At 42.7% G+C, this 20,167-nt stretch overlaps 3 protein-coding genes across 4 annotated transcripts; all 3 read left to right on the top strand.

Moving 5' to 3' along the window:
* Positions 1 to 2,257: 2,257 nt before the first annotated feature.
* On the top strand, positions 2,258 to 6,817 carry rtn4rl2b (reticulon 4 receptor-like 2b). Its single transcript, XM_011610592.2, has 4 exons — positions 2,258 to 2,505; positions 3,485 to 3,711; positions 3,796 to 4,026; positions 4,878 to 6,817. Exons 1-4 carry the CDS (start codon positions 2,469 to 2,471, stop codon positions 5,748 to 5,750), a joined length of 1,368 nt encoding a protein of 455 aa, XP_011608894.1. The 5' UTR covers positions 2,258 to 2,468; the 3' UTR covers positions 5,751 to 6,817.
* Positions 6,818 to 10,571: 3,754 nt separating this feature from the next.
* Positions 10,572 to 12,377, top strand: selenoh (selenoprotein H). 2 transcript variants are annotated; one of them, XM_029847700.1, is made up of 5 exons: positions 10,572 to 10,685; positions 10,953 to 11,064; positions 11,544 to 11,686; positions 11,840 to 11,959; positions 12,129 to 12,377. In XM_029847700.1, exons 1-4 carry the CDS (start codon positions 10,670 to 10,672, stop codon positions 11,944 to 11,946), a joined length of 378 nt encoding a protein of 125 aa, XP_029703560.1. In that variant the 5' UTR covers positions 10,572 to 10,669; the 3' UTR covers positions 11,947 to 11,959; positions 12,129 to 12,377. The 2 variants fall into 2 exon arrangements, with proteins under 2 accessions (XP_029703560.1, XP_003970379.3); XM_003970330.3 differs by having other exon boundaries at positions 11,840 to 12,377.
* A 311-nt stretch (positions 12,378 to 12,688) lies between these two features.
* LOC101064782 (polyribonucleotide 5'-hydroxyl-kinase Clp1) lies at positions 12,689 to 15,037 on the top strand. Its single transcript, XM_003970331.3, has 6 exons — positions 12,689 to 12,815; positions 13,106 to 13,413; positions 13,505 to 13,612; positions 13,694 to 13,813; positions 13,888 to 14,025; positions 14,113 to 15,037. The coding sequence occupies exons 2-6, from the start codon at positions 13,141 to 13,143 to the stop codon at positions 14,782 to 14,784; spliced, it is 1,311 nt and encodes a 436-aa protein (XP_003970380.1). The 5' UTR covers positions 12,689 to 12,815; positions 13,106 to 13,140; the 3' UTR covers positions 14,785 to 15,037.
* Positions 15,038 to 20,167: the final 5,130 nt, after the last annotated feature.

Genomic DNA, 20,167 nt, shown 5'->3' with positions numbered 1-20,167 from the left:
GAAAAAGTGATGTTTCACATACGAGCTAACGAGAGAGTCGAGCTTTAGCTGGATTTATTAAGGAAACAGGTGGAAATAAGTACAAAAAAAGCATTGAAGTACAGAAAATATCACCAATACTAACAAAGAAGATCATCGGATCATTTATCTACATTGTTAAAGGTCACTAAAGTCATTGTTGTTGGCTGAGCTTTTTCAGAAAGAAGGCGAAATATCAAATGATTCATGAACTTGCTGACAAAGGCCCTGACAGATTTTTAGTGTCCCAACAGACACCCACATTTAGTCTGATTCATATACACATTTCAGTCCCCTGCTGTAGGTAAGAGATGGAGGTGATGGTCTTTGGCTCAGTGCACAGAATGATTTTCTGTGCCCAGACCACACATTAGTTCACCACGCTGACTCTTTTAATTTGAAACAGGAGGAGGAAGAGTGAAACAAGAAGAAGATACCAACCTACTTTGACAAAAATCTACTAAATACGCCAATTTTATGGAGTTTAAAGTCAATGTTTGGACCTGATTTTGTCAACCTAAGTAGTAAAGACACACACATACACACACACATACACCCTCTTTGCCACTGTTTGCACTATGCGTGTGAATAAAAGTTACGAATAGGAGCAGAAACACATTTTCCTTGAAGAAGACAGATCTTTTGAACATGTTGTGCTCATACACCAGTTCAAATGCCAGTGATTCACTGGCATGGCAGGCTGGTGAGAGAATATAAAGGAGGGGGTCTGGGGGGGATTTTGGCCTGTTTGGCCGAAACTTGGTGATTGGACTCACACAGTGGGATCCAATCGAAATTCATTTGGAGACAAATGACAAGTAATTAGCATTTAATTCCAAATCAAAGCACAAAAGAGATAGAACGACATTACATAAAGTCCCACTTGGAATATTCATGTGTGATTGCCGTCTTATGCCATCTTTCAAATGATAAACATGATGCGCATAAAGTGAGCGTCAAAATGTAGCGGGAGTCAGTGCTAAATTCATCTGCATGGGTGAAATCCTGCATCAAGACGTGCACGTGTGGCCTTTCACTTGAGGGGACTCAGCTGGTAACCCTGCCCACCCATCAAAGGTGTCTCATCGAGCATGCTGCGCTGCATCTTCTGCTAATGTCACCTATATTTAGCTCAAAATCACACTGTTGTCCACACCAGAAACATGTAAATAGTTCCAGCTGGAGACATCATGAAAACCACAGTCATAATATTGCCTGCCTGTAACAGTGTGAAGCGCCAATTAAACACATAGGTGATGCTAGGATAGACCATAGCGACTTCATTCTTGGTTGAGCACATTGTTGGATCACACCTGGGTTATGGGTCCTCATCAAGTAGACTAGTTATGCTGATTCCTATGTAGTTTTTCTGTCCCCCCCTCTATTCATTTACAGGTATCGCCGCCTTCGGAGCTGCATGATGACCTCCGGCCCCGCTGACCCGTTGTATAGTGTATTTTTGTGTGTGTTTCTGTGCTCTGTGCCTCTCCTCTCCTCTCCTCTCCTCTCCTCTCCCCTCCCCTCCCCTCCCCTCCCCTCCCCTCCCCTCCCCTCCTCTCCTTCTCCTCTCCTCTCCTCTCCTCTCCTCTCCTCTCCTCTCCTCTCCTCTCCCCTCCCCTTCCCTCCCTCTCCTCTCCTCTCCTCCTCTCCTCTCCTCTCCTCTCCTCTCCTCTCCTCTCCTCTCCTCTCTACCCAGCCCCCCCATCAGCAGGAGGGTCCCCCTACATGAGCCTGGTCCTGCTCAAGGTTTCTTCCTGTCAAAGGGGAGTTTTTCCTTGCCACTGTTGCTTGTCTGGGGTCAGGCCCTGGGATTCTGGAAAGCGCCTTGAAACAATTTTGATTGTAAAAGACGCTATATAAATAAAGATTGATTTGATTTGATGAAACATTCTCTGAAATCTGTCCACATTGGCCTACACCTCCTGACCAATATTCATTTGGTGCGTTCATTAGGGTTTCTCCCATTCTTTCCTCCTCCATCTCCCTTGTGTGTGGATTTTACAAACATGGTGACTGTTCACAGTCTGAACTTTGACCCGTAAATCAGCGTCAGCTTGTAATTTTACCAACCTACACTTTCTCGAAAAGAAAAGAAAAGAAAAGAAAAGGTTGGGGGTGGTAAGAGATGTCAGTCTAAATCTTTGAGGACGCTTGAATAACCAGCAGCCTAGTTTTCATATCTGTCTGCCCGGCCCGCCCCCGTTGCCCGTCCCTTTCATGGCGTTTCCTCCGGCGATCTTCACTCCTCCTCCCGGGTTGACGTCGACCGTGTCTTCCCCTGCCCACGCGTGTGGGCGCCGCACCTGCCGCGGGTATAAACGGCTCTCAGGACTCCGGCTCGTCACTGCTCGTTGCCACAGCCCTCGTCCACCTGAGCTGAAGCCCAGCAGAGATAGCAGCAAGCAGACCCCGGTTCGGCGCGCAGGCTAACTCGCTGCTTTGGTTCGGAGATGGAGACTCGCTGGTCCGGCGTGCGTAACTTCAAGAGTGAGTATTCAGCCGTGTCTTTGAAAGTGCCTTTTGCTGAGGTAACGTTGTGGGTTTTTCGCAATTTCGTTTAATCCTCTTTCAACTCTGAAAAACTACTTAAACTCTTGTTTAGAATCCATAAGTGATCAGTCAGGCAGTGATTCAGTTGGCTGTTTTTTGGTGGATTTATTTTTCTATCCAAGTCTGTAAATGTGAAAATGCAAATTTGGACTGTTGAATTTTGCCAAAACCGTCCGATCTGTCTCTCATTTTACGCATTGATTGATGGCGACGTTTTACGCACAGACGAGTGAAAACTTTTTATTCTTTGTTCGATTTTTAGGCGGTTTAAGCCTCTAAATGTGTTTCATCCGCTTCCAGAGCAGCTAATTGTCCAGCTTGTTAAAGGTCAAGAGGTGATCCGCTGGAAAATCCTGCGTAAAGCAGATGAATGGGAACTTCATTATTATTTTATGCTTGTACCTTTCCCGCGGCGGGCGCTTTTGTGCTCCGTTATCTGAGCCCTGCCAAAAAGTTGTTGCAGTATTGATAGGAAACCGACACGGATCTGGGTCTGATTACCCGTTTTACGCGTGCCCTCTGAAAAAGAAACATCCTTCTTCATCTGGAATGTTTGCTAAAGGAAACCAGGTCAATTTAGAGGCACATATTTCTCATTTGCTGTCAGCTTGGGGTTTTTAAAATTATTATTTTATACCCATCTTTAAATCTGCAGTTACCTAATCTTGAAAAGAAAACGCAGCATGTTAGGTAAGGGGTAGGATGCATGAACGGTTTTTTTGTGATGTGATCGTGTGTAAGATGAACCCCAGTATTTGGGAGACACCAGCTATAGTCACACTTCAGCGCTCAGTAATGCTCAAAGGATTTAATGGCAGCTGCTTTAGTTTTGACAGAGATAGGCATCTTCTACGTTGCAGCAGCAGTTTTTTCTCTAGAAACGTCTTCAATAGCTGCTTCTCCTCTGTGTGCGCAGGTGGACTGTGTCTATGGCTGATTCTGTGGCTGGTGGTGGTGAAGCCAGGTGGGGTGAGTGCGTGCCCCAAATTGTGTGTGTGTTACCCTACGCCCATGACGGTCAGCTGCCAGTCACAGAACCTCACCATAGTCCCAGCTGGTGTGCCCTACAACTCGCAGCGCGTTTTCCTGCAGAACAATCGCATCACAGAGCTTCGCACGGACTCCTTTGGCTTTGAGACACAGGTAAAATGACAAGTTTGTTCGTTTCAGCGCTCAGATTTTCTTCTTCTGCTTCTAACCTCCTCATTTTCTGCGTCGTCCGTGTAGGTGCTTTGGCTGTATGGCAACAACATCACATGGATCGAGGGTGGAGCCTTCAGTAATCTCAGGGTGCTGGAGGAGCTCGATCTGGGCGATAACCCGCTGCAGAGACTGGAAGGTGGGGCATTCAGGGGGTTGGAGAAGCTGCAGAGCTTGCACATGCATCGCTGCAAGCTGGCCGTTCTCCCCCACGACCTCTTCCACAAGCTGTACAGCCTGCAGTTCCTTTACCTGCAGGTAAATCCAGCATGCACCGCAAACCACAAAACAATCGAAATTCAGACAACAGAATGCAACTGAAATAACTTGTGCAAGAAAATGGCAGCACAGTCACTGAAGGAAGTGGTTGGTTTCAGACTTTACATACAAAATACTCAGCAAAAAGGCAGCAAAATGCAAACAGTAGAAACAACTTTAATTTTTAATTACACCAGGAACGGAAAGCATGAAACAAAACATGAATAATTGGTTGTATAAAATAATTGAAAGGCATTTTCAACAGTCTAATTTGTGTTTCCTTAATCAAATCAAGATTAAACAGAAGGGATCCAAATCCTGCTGGGTTTTATTGAGCATCTCACTGAGGAACACATGCTGCCCACACATTCGCCCGCAGCCATGGCTTTGTTCTCAACATCACTTAGTAAAAACGGAGTGTTGCTCATCTCTAGAAACTGACTGTACCAACGAATAAAGGAATGGAAAGTAAAGACACATTTTAGGAAGAAAAATACTGTATATCGTCAGCCTAATAGGTAATAACAGAAAGCTTGACAGAAGTTACATATAAGTAATATGTGGCACAAAATGTAACGTGTATAGGAATAACACCACCACAGATGAAAGAAATAGACCCCTCGGTCCACCTTGTTCGTCCACCATTTCCGTCATATTTCCAATACTGTTAGTCTTAAAGAATATCTTTCACAGCTATTCTAAATGTTTATTAGGTTTGACCATATTTTGCCTTTGCGATTAACAGTTTTGCTTCAGTTTCTTTGGAGATGTATAAGTTAACTCATTTCCTCCTAGGAGATGTTACAACATTGATATTGGAGGACTGAACTGTGTTGTATTTTCTGCTCCAGGAGAATCAGCTCCACTTTCTGCAGGATGACCTGTTCTCAGATCTGGTCAACCTCACCCATCTGTTCTTGCACGGAAACCGCATCCGTGCCCTCTCTGAGAATGTGTTTCGAGGCCTGGTCAACTTGGACCGCCTCCTTATCCATGACAACCGTGTGCGGCAGGTCCATCGTAAAGCTTTTCGTGACCTCGGCCGCCTGACCATCCTATACCTGTTCAACAATTCCCTGTCTGAGCTGCCAGGTCAGGCGATGAAAGACACCCACGGCATCCAGTTCCTCCGCCTCAATGGCAACCCCTGGTCCTGTGGCTGTGAAGCGCGTGCCCTGTGGGAATGGTTCCGCGAAGCCCGCATCTCCTCTTCTGAGCTCATGTGCACCTCCCCATCCCAACGCCGTGGCCAGGACCTGAGGTTCCTCAGGGAGCTGGACTTTGCTTTCTGCCCACTCCCAGACCCCGGTTCCCTGGCTGGGAGCACCACGACCACCTTAAGCACAAAAACCCGCTGGTGGTTCTCCAAGAACAAGCCTGCATCATCTTCCAAGTCATCCTACCAGAAGAGTGCTGAGATGGGGAAGCCCTTCCCCTTCCCAGCTATTAAGCCTCAGTTCCTCCCCAAAATTCCATCTGAAACCTTCTCTAAATATGAACTTTCAGAGCATGAGGCTGCACTCCCCAAAGTGGATCAAGAGGAGTACTGGGCCAACTACGGCAATGAAGACTCCTCCATCCGCTGCATTGAGCTGGAGTGCCCTCTAGGCTATGACAATCCAGCTTTCTCCTCAATCTCCCCTTTACCCAGAATGCCATCTCTCCTCCACCTCCTCCTCCTTCTCTCCATATTGACTTTCTCCTTCCATTTCCTATTTGGCTGAGCTGCTCTCTCATCTGCAGTCGTCTCTCCTGTGATTTCTTTCCTTGCTTTTTTCCTCTTCCAACAAAAAGCTGGATTTCAATTCCTTTCAGTTACCCCCTTGACCTAAAGGGGGCGCTACAGTGACACGGAAGGTAGAAGAGGCAGAATGCCCTCCATGGGTGTAGTTGCTGCCGATAAGCATAAGCAATTATGATGGCAGAACAATAGAACAACATCACAAAAAGAATAGACACATTTCAGCCGGATGGTGGTAGCAGCACGGTTTTGTATCACAGCTGTAAACAGTGCAGGCATTGTGGTTTCTTGTTTCCACATCGATCACCAGCGTTAACTTCTCTGCAGTGGTTGGTGATGAGCAGCCGATGATTGCTCAGGAAGTTGAGTTAACGGCTGCCCGTGCGTTCACAGGCAGAGCTCTGCTGTCACACCTGTTGCTTTACTAAATTAACACAAGCGCACAAGTGACCTGTAGAAACGAATAAGAAATGTTGCAGCCGTCCGTCCGCAGCTATTTAATGAAAGGATGAGATTGAGCTGCTGCCAAGTGTGACTCTCCTGAATCCCACATTCTGATCGGGAGACGAGAGATGCTGGCAAACCACCACCCACACGTGTAGATATCATCACTGTAGATACACACATCACAAAACAGCTCTGTGTTTTAAACTAGCTGGATTTTTACTTTTCATTTTGGTGCAGTTTACTAAATGGAGGTATTTAGAGTGCAAGTGGAAGTGAAACTGCAGAAGCTCCTTTTTGACCCTTGTGTTTCCCATTGGAATAGGACCTTTATAAGAAAATTAAATGCACTAGATTAGTCCTGATTTTGTGTGATTTAGTTCTATGTTGGATTTACCAACCACCTACGTTTTGGACTATTTCCATGAGGTCTCTTATTGAAACTGTGCCTGGGTCTCACTGTTTTTGAAAAAAATATGGCCCTTGTCTTGGTCTTTCTGTCTGACTGTTATTCCAGATACACTGCAAGACACTAACAGGACTCACACTGTTGTATGTTTATGCCTTGATGCACAATTAAATAACCAAAAGTGTGTTCTCCATCAATCAGTTGAGTCTGTGCATATTTGAGTTTGTTAACTTGCTGTGAACAAGCTCACCACGGATCCCTGTGATCTCCGACACCAACCCTGTACTTGATAAGCACATCATTGTGTGAACTCTGAAATCTGCTCCACAGAATGCCACCATAACTGTGATCTGCATGAATCATGGAGGCCATATTGTCTTTGTCAAACCCAAATATGAGTGAGTCCGCGCTGTACCGGCCAACGAAAACTGTGTGAACATACTTTCATGCATAGAACATGAGTAGATTCTGTGATGCTAGATAGTTATATTTTTCAATCAATGAAAACCTGTTTTGTTTGATCAAAAATAAATACATAAATTCAAATGGTGCTTGACTGTTTCCCCCCTCAATAGTGATACAAATGTAACGACACTTGAACAAACCTATTGTGTAATGGATCATCCTACATTGTAGGATGAAAATGAAAACATATAGCAATGTCCAGCTCAATCAAAAATGGATTAATAACACGGAATAATAGAATGTAATAATAACTCTTATCAATGATAACAAGTCAGGTTTATCAAATGAAAACAGTGAAGTGTGTGTGTGTGTGTGTGTGTGTGTGTGTGAGAGAGAGAGAGAGAGAGTTAGCTAAAGGTCAGCGTTGTCAGCGTCAGTGGTCTCTCTGTGCTGTGGCCTGTTTCTCTGTGTTCGGGTTCAGGGGGGTTGGATGCACAGGATCATGTTGAGATGTGATTCAGAAAAAGGGGCCGAATGAGGAAAACACCGTGATGAAAGTGTGATGATGTATCCCAGGATCCACACTACCCCCTCAACAGATTGCTGTTGTGAATAAGATGATACAGGCTTTAACAAGGCCCAGAGCTCTGGCACAAGTAAATACTCTATCATTTCTCCCCAAATTTAAAGAGAAAAGTTATTAATTATCACAATTTGGCTTTTTCTTAATGTTATTTTTTGGCAGAAACCAGGTGAGACAACTAAACATAGAATGATGATATGAATTTATCTACACTTAGTCAAGTCACACAAATCAAATTACAGGTTCCACAGGTTTGTTCACTTTGAGGACGTGTGTTTTAAGGATGTCATAAAGGCAGTGTGTGTAATTATCTATTATTTTTATTTCTGTATCTTACTGGTACATTGGCCCCGTCTCCCTTGCAAAAGAGATCTCTGATCTCAAAGGGACTTCCTGGTTAACAACTAATGCTGGAGCCCTTCCCAGCTGCCTATGGAGGAAGGTAGGTCCACCTCTGGATGCGCACCAGCTCATCGCACGGTGGGCATTTAGGGGTTCGGAACCTTGCTCAAGGGTACCTCGGCAGTGCTCTGAAGGTGTCCTGGCACCTCCCCCTGCCACCAGAACACCTTCCATGTTTCGCTGCAGATATAATGCAGAAAAGATGTTTGTGTTTCCTGGGGAACCTGTTGGCATCTGTGTTTGACACCAAAGATTCCTTGTTTTAAAATATAAATGAGGATATTCAGACCATTTATGGAGACTTTAATGACGTCTATCACGCTCTGCCCACTCTTGCTCCCGTCTCTGTTCTTCCTTCCTCTTGATTCTCCTCTTTTGTTTTCCTGCCTTTCGTAAATCGTCAATGAGTCTTTATGTGAACATCAGTCAGTGCAACACGTCTAAATTTGGCTGTCGCAACGTCACTGTCAGATGGTGTCGGTCTTCGCAGCCAAGCTCATGCATTTGCTTTTGTGATTTGATGGCTTTGGTGATGTGTACCCTTGCAAAGCGAATCCAGCACACTGACGTCAGAAGGCATCTGGTGGAGAGAATCACGTGCATCTTCTAAATTTAATACGATCGTGCAGCAAATAGATTGGAACCACACTTATTATTTTAGTGGTTTCCTCCGCAAAGGTTATGTGGCAACATTTGTTTGTCTGTCTTACAGCAAAATAACTGTAAAAAGTTAAAAGTGGATTTAAATGAAATTTCTAGGAAATGTTCAGAATGGGCCAAAAAACAGATGATTAACTTTTGGTGATGTTCTGGATTCTAGAGCGACTTTGTCCTTTGATTTTCCAAAGCCAAGGAGCTTTTGATCATAAGACAACCATGTTATATAACCTTTTATTACTACTGCACATATGGTATATGCTCTACTACTGGTACTGGTTAACTTGCACAGAGTTGAACAACCTCCATTAACAGAAGACAACTCAGATCACTCTGTGAGACCAAGTGCCTTTATTCTTTAATTGAAACCATTGTCCATAATCTGTCACCTCAATCAGGAATCCTTCCCAGAGGCTAACTCTCCAATACAAGAACAAAAATAAACAGGCAGAAAAACTCACTGAAGGTATTTCATTGATTGTATCAGTACTATTAGTAGTATTATATTAGTATTAGTTTTAGTTGTAACTGACAGTATGTGGGGAAATAAGATGCTTGGCAGAGGTCTCAGCTCTCCAGGTGTATTTTTTTAAAATCTAGTTGTGTTGTCTTGATCAAAATAAATAATAAAATAAAATAAATAACAACTGAACAAGTCTAACCTCATGAAAGCCAAAGTGCAGAATACAGAATCTAACATATCATGTTGTTTTGTTATCAAATCCTCCTGCAGGCACCAGGGTGTTCATCAGCTCTTGATGGCAGGACTGCATGTGAAGTGTGGAGGAGTTGTGTTTCCATTCGCGTGTCAGATCTGGACCATCGGTGCAGGGTGATGACTGACATGTGTCCAATGGCCCTTCTGTTCCTCTGGTTTACGCACAAAGATAAAAATATGCTGCTGCACACCAGAGAGACACACAAGAAAACTGAATCATGTAAAAGGCAACAAAACTAATGGTGTGTTGCCAAAATGATGTCTGTATTTCCTTTGTTCTCTAGGAAAAAAAGAATGTTTAGAGGAGCTTGTGTGAGTCAGCCACACCGCCTCGCTCTGGGAGAATGTATATCGGCTGTTTGTTGGCACAGATGCAGCTTGTGACGTCTTTCGAATGTCCAAATCTGTGTTTGTCATATTTCCCGGGAGAGACACATACATTTGGTATGTCTATTTTTGGAACACCATATTTTCTTTGACTTAGCAGTGTTCCATTTCATCCATCTGTTGCTCTGCAGGGTTGGTTTTTTTCTCTGATTTGTCTAATTTGTCTTGGGTGCTGCTTGTATATTACTGAATTATGCCAATGACAATAAAGAGGACAAGACATCAGAAATCAAGCAGGTTTAATGTCAGGATAATCTGTTTGTTCTCCTGGTTTGCAGGAACACTTGGGCCCAGGGACCATCTTATCGCAGTCCACAATAATTCTGCTTTTCAAATAATTGCACTAAAATTCTCAATTTACTTCTGCCACTTCAATCATTTCAAAATAAATAAATGAGAAGAACTAAACCTGCTCCAGAACTTTGCCCAGCCAAATAAGCAGTGATAAGGAAGGATGTTTAAGCTGAGTTACTTTGGAGAAAAAGCTCAAAAGGAGCAAACATCCCGAGAATGGGACTGAGACTGAAGCTCAAGTCAGATGGGAAAATAACTGCAAAAGATAGATTTGTTCTTCAGATATTTCTTACTGCTATGCACAAGAAGTAAAAACTGCAATGCAACAAATGTTGAAAGGATATCAAGAATTACGTGATGATGATAATATGTATGGTCACATCACCTAAGACAGGAAGGATTAAACTCTGAATTCTATAATTTAACAAAGCAGAAGATAAGAATAGTTTTTTTCCTGCGGATGTGAGACTAATGAAAGATAGACTGTTTTTCCTACCTCTGCCAGCTGGGGGCGCTAATAGACTCTTAGATTGTTTGTCGCCTGCTTAAAAATACAAGAAAAAGAACAAGAACCGATCTACTGATCGCCTAAAACTTCAAGGAATGGCGTCAAAAACAGGTTAATGTTTGAATTACAATTATGGAAACGCGCTTGTTATCTGCCTGTAGATTGAAGGGAAGAATGTATTGAACAGTAAAGCGCCGGTAATTCACTCGCGTGTTCGTGCCTCTACAACGTGAGAAAAGCTACTCACGTTCGGAAATGTGCTACTAATTAAAGTGACGGTTTCCATGACAGATGGAGACATTTTCCCCCATTTGCATGTGTTTGAAAACAATGAATTTGAGCACTCTGTTTTGATGACACCACGTGTATTGATGACAGGTCGTCGAGGAACTAAGCGCAAAGCGGAGGAAGATGAGAAACCTAAGGAGGAGAAAAAGGAGAAACAAAGGGAGGACGACCAGGGGGGTCCAAGGGTGGCCATTGAACACTGGTGAGCTTTACTGCCAGTAGTCACGCTCAGCCGCGATTGCTTGGCCCATTAGCAACATTTTCTGTTCAGAGGACCAAGAGCATAATGGGCCCCATTGCGGTATCAGTTCCGTTAATGAAGTGCCCTGGCTTCATCAAACTTCTTCTAGAGCAACAAACTTGTATGCATTTTTTAAACCATGAATGCACATGTTTGAATTTTAGAACTATGTTTGCACCAAGTAATTCATCCCTGCAGTAACAGTGTCTGGTTGAATCTCTCACAGAAATAATCCTGCAGAAATCCTCGAGTTTGCAAATGGGACTGTAATTTTTTTCAGATGTTTTACTTTGATTTGTTCAGTTCAAGTGTGATTTAACATTCAGTTGTTGAACTAATATGAATATTGCCATTTTGCCATATTTGTGTAAATATAACTTCAGCAGGCTGCAAATTTTGTACATAATGTGAAACTGTGGTTTCTTTGTTGTTTGTGGCAGTAAGAGCTGACGAGTGTATGGGCGCAATGCTGAGGCAGTGAAATCTGCCCTCCTTGCTGCCCACCCAGGGCTGACTGTAGTCCTAAACCCTGAAAAACCTCGCAGGAACAGCTTTGAGATAACTCTGCTAGATGAAGGCAAAGGTGAGCAGGTTGCTACATGATTGCAGATCAATATTCTATTAGGTTTCTGCAACTTGACGTTTTAATCTGTATATTTTAATGCAGATTGTGTTTCATGAGTAGCACACAGCTTTTATATTTTTGCAAATAACTTCCCTGTGCTGCCCTCATAAGAAACCTCCCTGTGGACTGGAATCAAAAAGGGTCCGCCTCGTAAAATGAAGTTTCCCCAGCCTGATGTTGTAGTTACTGCTCTACAGGAAGCTCTCAAGACTGAATAGAAGCCCTTTTAAGGTTTGTTTCCTGGATCTAAAGTGCAGTTGTAACAGAAAATATTTGACAACTGTGCTGTCATGATTGTTGAGACATTTATTTTGTGTCTTTTATTTTCATGTCACGTGTCTTGAGTTTGAAATAAAATCTGTCTCTAGGTTAGAAATTAAGAGATTTTTTTTAATACCAGTTGTTTAGGAGATGTGTCTCATGAAAGCAGAATGATGAGGAGAGACCAGCGGGAAATTCTCAGTCTCTTTTTTGATGATCGAAAGCTTTCTCAGCTCACCTCTTTAACGTCTTTTCATTTTAAACATCATGTCATATTGTGGCGTATTTCCAAATAAAACTACGTATTGTAGTTCTGTTTTAACACTTTGTAGGTCTTTTTGTATCTGTTTTTGCCAATAAACATTCCTGAACAAGTCTTTTATATATATATGGTCTGTTGAAATATTGTGTATACATATTTTATATTTTTGTATAGTATATAACACTACAGCATAGTATAATTATGGTGACATAAATGTAGTATGTAGATATTAGAGATTGTATGTCAATGTTATTACAAACGATAAATTATGAAACAATAAAAAGGGGTAGGAGTTTTTTCCAGACATGGGTTATTTACTTGTTATTCATATTGTTTTTATACATGATCAAAGTAAATTCAATTCAGAAATACTTCGTCTCCAGTTCGGTCACTGCTTGTTGCCTCAAAGTTTCTAACTGCATCGTCACTTCCGTAGAGCAACCACAATGCGTGACGTCACGTGCAACGGTTACAGCCAATGATGGCGTGTGACGTCATCTGGAAGCGCCGCAAGCTCAGGCGATCTGTAGTCGAGTCCGACATTCGTTTTTTGGTAAATTTGTCGTAAGTACCTCGTTTTCTTTTTTAAAAAAATGATCTGTTACTTGTTATAGAGTAAAACGTAAACTCCCTCTTACATGCCGAGGTAATTACAGCTGCTCGATGCTGTCGACATTATTTCACTGTGCAAAATAAAATGATACCCGTTCTTAGCAGTTAGTTCCAATGCGGCATAAATCTAATACACATGCTACAAATAGATCGTCAAGCTTTATCAAAACTGGACTTTAAACTCAATTATAAAATCTAGCAGTATTCAACGCGTGGACTGTGTGTGTATCCCCATTTTGCAGTTCTTGCCAATTTGTAAGAGTGTCTTTTACAAGTAATGGCAACTGAGGGCGAAGTGAACACGAGCGAAGATGCTCCAGCACCAGGAAAAGTTAGCACCAGGTATGACTTGGAGAAGGAGACTGAACTTCGGTTTGAGGTGGAATCTGGAGTGTCAGCAGAACAGGTGCAGCTGGAGGTCCTGACAGGAATGGCTGAGATCTTTGGATCAGAGCTGAATCGCAACAAGAAGTATACATTTGGACCAGGATCCAAGATCGCTGTCTTCACCTGGCAAGGCTGCAGTGTGAATCTTTATGGGAAGCCAGAGGTGAGTAGTTTGTTAGGATTTTGCATGTCCTGATTAATGTATTGTCAAATCATTTGCATGAGGTGTTGGACCTCTTTGTCCATCACCACAGGTTGCATATGTGTCCAAGGACACTCCCATGCTGCTCTACCTGAACACACACTGTGCCCTGGAGCAGATGAGAAGACAAGCAGAGGAAGACAATGAAAGAGGTCCAAGGGTATGCTTAACAACAGAAGAAACATTAGAAAGCTTCAGGTAAATGAATGTGGATATTTTACATTCTGTTCTTGATAATCAGGTGATGGTGGTGGGGCCTACTGATGTGGGGAAGTCAACGGTGTGTCGGCTGCTATTGAGCTATGCCGTGAGGGTGGGTCGAAGGCCCACGCTGGTAGAACTAGATGTTGGACAGAGTGGGGTAAGATGAATTGACCGTAAACATCATCAAAGAGAATTACTCAGAATGTGTGTTAAGTATGTTCTCCTTCTCAGGTTTCTGTGCCAGGAACGGTCTCGGCACTCTGTATTGAGCGCCCCGCTGATGTTGAAGAAGGTTTCTCAGTCCAAGCACCGTTGGTTTACCATTTTGGCTCAACTTCTCCAGGGACCAACATTAAACTTTACAATAAGGTAAAGACAATTAAATAACTATGTATGGTTAAGCACTGCCTACATTAATAATTGATTTTCCTTTCTCTTCCAAACTTCCAAACAAAGTTGACATCATGTCTGGCCGAGGTGTTTTCACAACGCTGTGAGGTGAACAGGAAGGCCAGTGTTGGAGGCTGTATCATCAACACCTGTGGTTGGGTGAAAGGTTCCGGGTACCAGGCTCTGGTCCACTGTGCATCAGCCTTTGAGGTTGATGTTGTACTTGTGCTTGACCATGAGAGGCTCTATAATGAGCTCAAGCGAGACCTCCCTCACTTTGTAAAGGTTGTGCTCCTTCCCAAGTCAGGTGGGGTGGTGGAACGTTCCAAAGAGTGCCGACGGGAAGCTCGAGACGATAAGATCAGGGAATATTTCTATGGCTTCCGTGGAGTGTCCTTCTACCCTTTCTCGTTTGAAGTGCGTTTCTCAGATGTTCGAATCTACAAGATCGGCGCACCGTCCATCCCTGACTCCTGTTTGCCGCTGGGAATGTCCCAAGATGACACTCAGCTAAAGCTGGTTCCTGTGACTCCAGGCAGAGACCTTACGTATCATGTTCTGAGTGTGAGCAATGCAGATGAAGGAGACAATATTGTAGAGAGTCCTGTGTGTGGGTTTATTGTGGTGACTAATGTGGACACACAAACACAGGTGTTGAAAGTGTTATCCCCTGCACCGAGACCACTGCCCAAACACACTTTGCTTATCATGGACATCCGCTTCATGGACATGAAATGAAGAAACACTTTCATAAAATGAATTGAGTTATGATAGGGTTTGAAGAAAGTTGTGCCTGAGGAGAAGAACCTGGCTTCCTTTTTTATTTTGTATAATTTGAAGGGGAAATTGAAAATACGGATTTTTCTACTGTTTTTGATGTATGCTTCACTGATGTAAATTATCTCTTATAATGAAAAACGCAACATGCCGATGTGCGTGTGATGTTTTATTAACATTTATGTCTTGGGTAATAAACTTTTTCAATGTAAAATTTGTGTCAGTGACCACAGTTTGAATATGGCCGAGCTTCACAGATTACGTACGCTTGTAAAAAAAAAAAAAAAAATTATAGGAGTTTAGAATTTTAGTAACTCCTCCTTTGGTGTCACTAAAGGATACTGTCACAAAAATAGCGATGTAATTTGTTCAATATCGCTTTAACTTGACGAGGACAAGGGCAAAATTAAAGTGTAGTGGGCGTTTCCTCTCCTATCAGGGCAACGCCCCCTCTGGCCTCTGATTGGTTGTTCCTCCCACCTGACGGTTTAGTTCCGGGATTCCGATATCGGCCTAGCAAGGGAGCTAACTGGGTTGTTAGCGGCTAGCTGAAGGAGGAACGCAACGACCGACACCCTACCGATAAGTCTACTTGTGTATTTAACAATTGGTATGTTTTTGTGTTAAGTTATTCAATGGCTTTGTTAAACAGTCCTTTAACGACCAACTTATAAGACTGAATTAAAGTCCTGGCGAGAGAAGAGCTTACAGCATAACCAGGTAACATTAGCTAAGTCTACAATTGAGCAGTGTCGCAAATACAAAAAAAAAAAAAAACTTTCGAGGTTAGGTTTAACTTGTATATGAATACGAGTCGTCCCAGTGCTCATCGTAGCAATTAACTCATTTCACGATGTATTTCATTGCTTGAATTACCACAAGACACACTTTATATTTTTAATTGTTGTGAACAGGTTGTGGCATTAAGTTGAATCCTGGCCTGTTAAACGCTTGATCGGATGCAGCGGATGGTTCGAAGATGAGCCGATTGTCATTTGACTGGCAGTGATAGAAACGAGTCATGGCTGAACAGACGCCACTGCCCCGCCATTGCTTGAGGAAATGCATTAAATTATTGGTCTGTCAGCCATGTAGTTGGATCGCGGATTGTTGCAAGGACAGGACGGGCAAAGCTCACGACACGGAGATTTGGGGATTAACATCCACTATTGAAGGGGGGTGGTTGTTGGGCAGATGAGATGATTAACCCTCATAGACTGTATTTACTGTCTTGACCTCAGCTCTATATTTTTTTTTTTAGCTTTGGTGATTGTTGAGAAGAGGGGTGTGTCTGAAACGATCAGGTTACGGTTCCCCTGGATCCTTTTCCAGTGTGTTCACACCATGGACTTGTTTTTCATCTGGAGATTAAATGTGCACACCCCGTTTTATACAGATGTCTCCCTGGTGTGTTTAATTTCCAGTTGTAGGAGGTGTTTTATTGAGCCGCCTCAGGGCAGTGATGTGACAGCTGCCTGTTTTACAAAAGCACACTGTTAGTACAACTCTGCCAGGAATGGAGAGAAAGTATTTCAGACTGCATAACCCAGGTTATTCAATGATACCGCTTCACTAGAAACTGGTTTTATGAAAACCCCTTCTCGCGTTCGTAAGGGTTGATGTTGTTGTTTCAGTACAATCCAGGCAGCGGCAAGTCTTTAATTTGAGGAAACGGATGTCAGACAAATTAAAATGATATGAGGAGGACCATGAAATGGCACAAATGATCACGCACAAAATGGGTCTGATGTAAAGGCACAAAGGAGATGCATCCCGAAGATGCAAAGACTAGTGATGTCATTCTTGGACTGAATAAGATGGTGCTGATTCATTTTATTGAATTAATTAGTAGTTTATCATTGGACCAAATGATTTTGTTTTGGTCTTGATATAAACCTCAGTAGTGTACTCACTCCCCCATGTATGTGTTATAACTTAAAATTGCAATATTTTTTTCTTAGTTACATTTCCTCAGTCCCAAGTAAAATGGCTAATTTAATAGTCTAGAGAAGATGGATTTAGGAAACTGCTTTCTTAGTGATGACAATATCCTAGTGCTTAACTTTTTCCACTCTGTGACTTCTTGTTCCAGGTGCAATCACCATTTCACCCATTATACCAGTGAGTAAAGGAAGAACCAGCACAAAGAGGGATAAAATGCACCAGACTGTTTAAAACTACAGCAGCACATGGCTTCACTTAAGAGACAAAGAACAGGAATGGAGGTCTGTTTGGAGAGAATTTGGAGGTGGGAGAGGCCTGTATGCCAAGACCTGGCCAAGTGCAGTGATGTATCGGTGGCATACACAAGGCCGCTTTTGGAATGAGTTGATTTTGTCCCCAGGCCTGAGGACAGAGGTCTTAGAAGAACAGGGGACACTGCTGGACTGTTGAATGCAAGGTTTTACATTATTTTAATTCTTTTTTTCTTCCACTTTATTTTTTAACTTCATCTGGACTTTTACTTTCTGTCAAGGGGCATCAATGTAAAGAGGATTTAGAAAACAGATTTTCCCCCCCCCCAACGGACTTTGTTTGAGGAGCCGATGCTGACTTGCTGTTGCCAGCCCAAGTTTTTTTTTCCCACACCCAGTGCCTAAATAAGCCATCTTGGGACAATCACAGAAGTCATCAGCAGCTGCTGCACTCAATCCTCTGCCTATTCTATATGTGCTTCTGATCGCAACCCACTGTCCACCCACTACCTCTATCATTTGAGTCTTTTTCCTTTATTTTTTATACAAAGTTTTATCTGAGGGATAAAATTGCAACTCACGCTTAGCATTGATCAGTCATGTAAACACTTAATATAGTAGTGAGGGTGAAAAATAGCTTCAGTTTGGGTTGTGTGAGTGTGGTGTATGTTCGCTGTATTGTGTGTGTGTACAGTGGTGGTATGTAGGGCTGGAGCCAGGGGGCAGATTGAAATTCAATTTATTTATATTCTTGCACCAAATAAACTTACTTTATAAGCCATACAAAAATATTTCTAAACTACATATTTTTGTATCATATTCTTGTTGAGCAATTTTAGTTTTATAAGCCTCTATTAAGATTATGCACAGAAATATTCCCAATAACATGTTGACATGCTATCCAAGTTGTATATTGCAAAAGATGTTAGCGCTGTGAGAGTCTGGATGCAGTGAATTTATCATGTTATCTTTCATTTGCTGCTTTGAATAGTTGATGTCATGCCCTTATCTTAAGCAAATGTCATATATTCATTTTTGGCAGAAAATAACCCTTTACAGTCTGTAGGCTTCTACCTCCTCTCTCTTCCTTCCCCGTTTCTCTGTTTATCCCTGATGCCGGGATTCAGTAGTGCCGTGGTTGGGGGAGGTGTAGGTGGCACGGTTTCTGCCCCTCCCCGTCCATTTCGACCCAGCCGATATGTTCCGGTGTCAGCAGCCACCACCTTCCTGGTTGGGTCCACCACCCTTTTCTTCTGCTTTACGTAAGTATTTTTGTTTTCACGATTTGTATGTGTCAACACTGTCACATTGTGCAAACTTGACAAGAGCTACACCCACAGCTGTTTGTATATTGTGTTCTAGTAAATATTGCTTTGTGTAGCTGTTCTGTTAATGTTTTTGAAACCGACTGAGCCTCCTTACCCTCCTTTGACTCTTTTTTGAGTTCACGTTGGTCCCCAAAGTCCTCAGTTTAGTAATAGCTCTGTCTTCTTATTGCTGTTTAAAGAGAGGCAATTCAATCATATTTTGAAAATATAAGGTCAATATAATGTGCCTATTGTTTCTGTGTAGGTGCCCGTGGTTGGCAGAGTATTTTTCATCTCTCATTCCCATCTACATCACTGTGATCTTCCTTTTCACACTTGCCAACTTCTGTATGGCTACATTCATGGACCCTGGAGTCTTCCCCAGAGGTAGAAACACACGAAAGGTGGAATATTATCAGTGTCAACAATCCCACATTTAGCTTTAATGAATTACTGAGTCTCTCTGACACTGGTTTTACAGAGTCTCGGTTCATTTGGTGATAAATGCGGGCAAGATGTCATTTTCTAAAATAGTTATGTGACTGTCTGGTTTTAGCTGAGGAAGATGAGGATAAGGAGGACGATTTCCGTGCTCCCCTCTATAAAACAGTGGACATCAAAGGTATCCAAGTGCGTATGAAATGGTGCTCAACCTGCCGCTTCTATCGCCCTCCACGGTGCTCTCACTGCTCAGTGTGCGACAACTGTGTGGAGGTACACACATACACACACAACACAGCTTCACATACTTGCTGTAAATATATTGTTGTTATAATAGTACATGTGGAATTTGTCTCAGTTGTTATCAACTTCCTTTGGATGTTTTTGCTCATTTGTTTTCTCTGAATGCTTTGCAGTTATTAAGTGTATATTCAAAAATGTATTTAACCTAGTAGTGAAGAGTCAGCTATTGATTGCGCAATGATGGTGAGATTGCCTAATAACGCTCAGTTCCGTCCCAGGATTTTGACCATCATTGTCCTTGGGTGAACAACTGCATTGGACGGAGGAATTACCGCTATTTCTTCCTCTTCCTGCTATCACTTACTACTCACATCATCAATGTATTTGGTTTCGGCCTGGTCTATGTCCTGCACCACAAGCATCAGCTGGACACACCACATTCTGCTGTTACGTATCCTTTTGGTAGCTTACCGCAGTTGTAAAGATCCCTCAACTGTGTTGTTGTTTTGACTTTGCCGGCTTCTTCCATCACATTTGTTGAATTTGTTATAGACTTCTTGACCATGTCCTCCTAGTATGGCTGTAATGTGCGTGGCAGGTCTGTTCTTTATCCCAGTCGCCGGCCTGACTGGGTTCCACATTGTGTTAGTCGCCCGCGGCAGGACCACAAATGAACAGGTACTAAAAGGATCTGGCAGTTGTGTTTTCACCAGATATATCCATCCGGCTATTTTCCTCTGACATTAATGTTAACCTTAATTGTAGGTGACAGGCAAGTTTCGGGGAGGTGTCAACCCTTTTACCAATGGCTGCTTGAGGAATATTTCTCATGTCCTCTGCAGATCCCAGGCTCCCAGGTCAGCTTTCCTCTCTTCTGCACTCTACGCAATTACTCTTTTTCCATCATCTTTTTTTAAAATCTTCCTATTAATGGAATAAAATATCCTCAGTGTGGCTTGTCCCACTTATATCTGTGCATCCATCTCACAGATATCTTGGCCGTTTCCGGAGCCATCAGACGATGGAAGTACAGCCACCATTTCTGAGACCACATCTCACTGAGGCCCAGCTAGAGGCTAAGGTCTTGGACAATGGTATCCAGAATGACCAACACAGCACCAGGGTGAGTGTTTGCTCATTTCAGTAGTTCAATTACTT

Source organism: Takifugu rubripes, chromosome 14 (genome assembly GCF_901000725.2).
Source record: "Takifugu rubripes chromosome 14, fTakRub1.2, whole genome shotgun sequence".
Classification (NCBI taxonomy): Eukaryota; Metazoa; Chordata; class Actinopteri; order Tetraodontiformes; family Tetraodontidae; genus Takifugu; species Takifugu rubripes.
The sequence above is the reverse complement of the archived record's forward strand: the minus strand, read 5'-3'. Positions and strand labels throughout refer to the sequence as shown.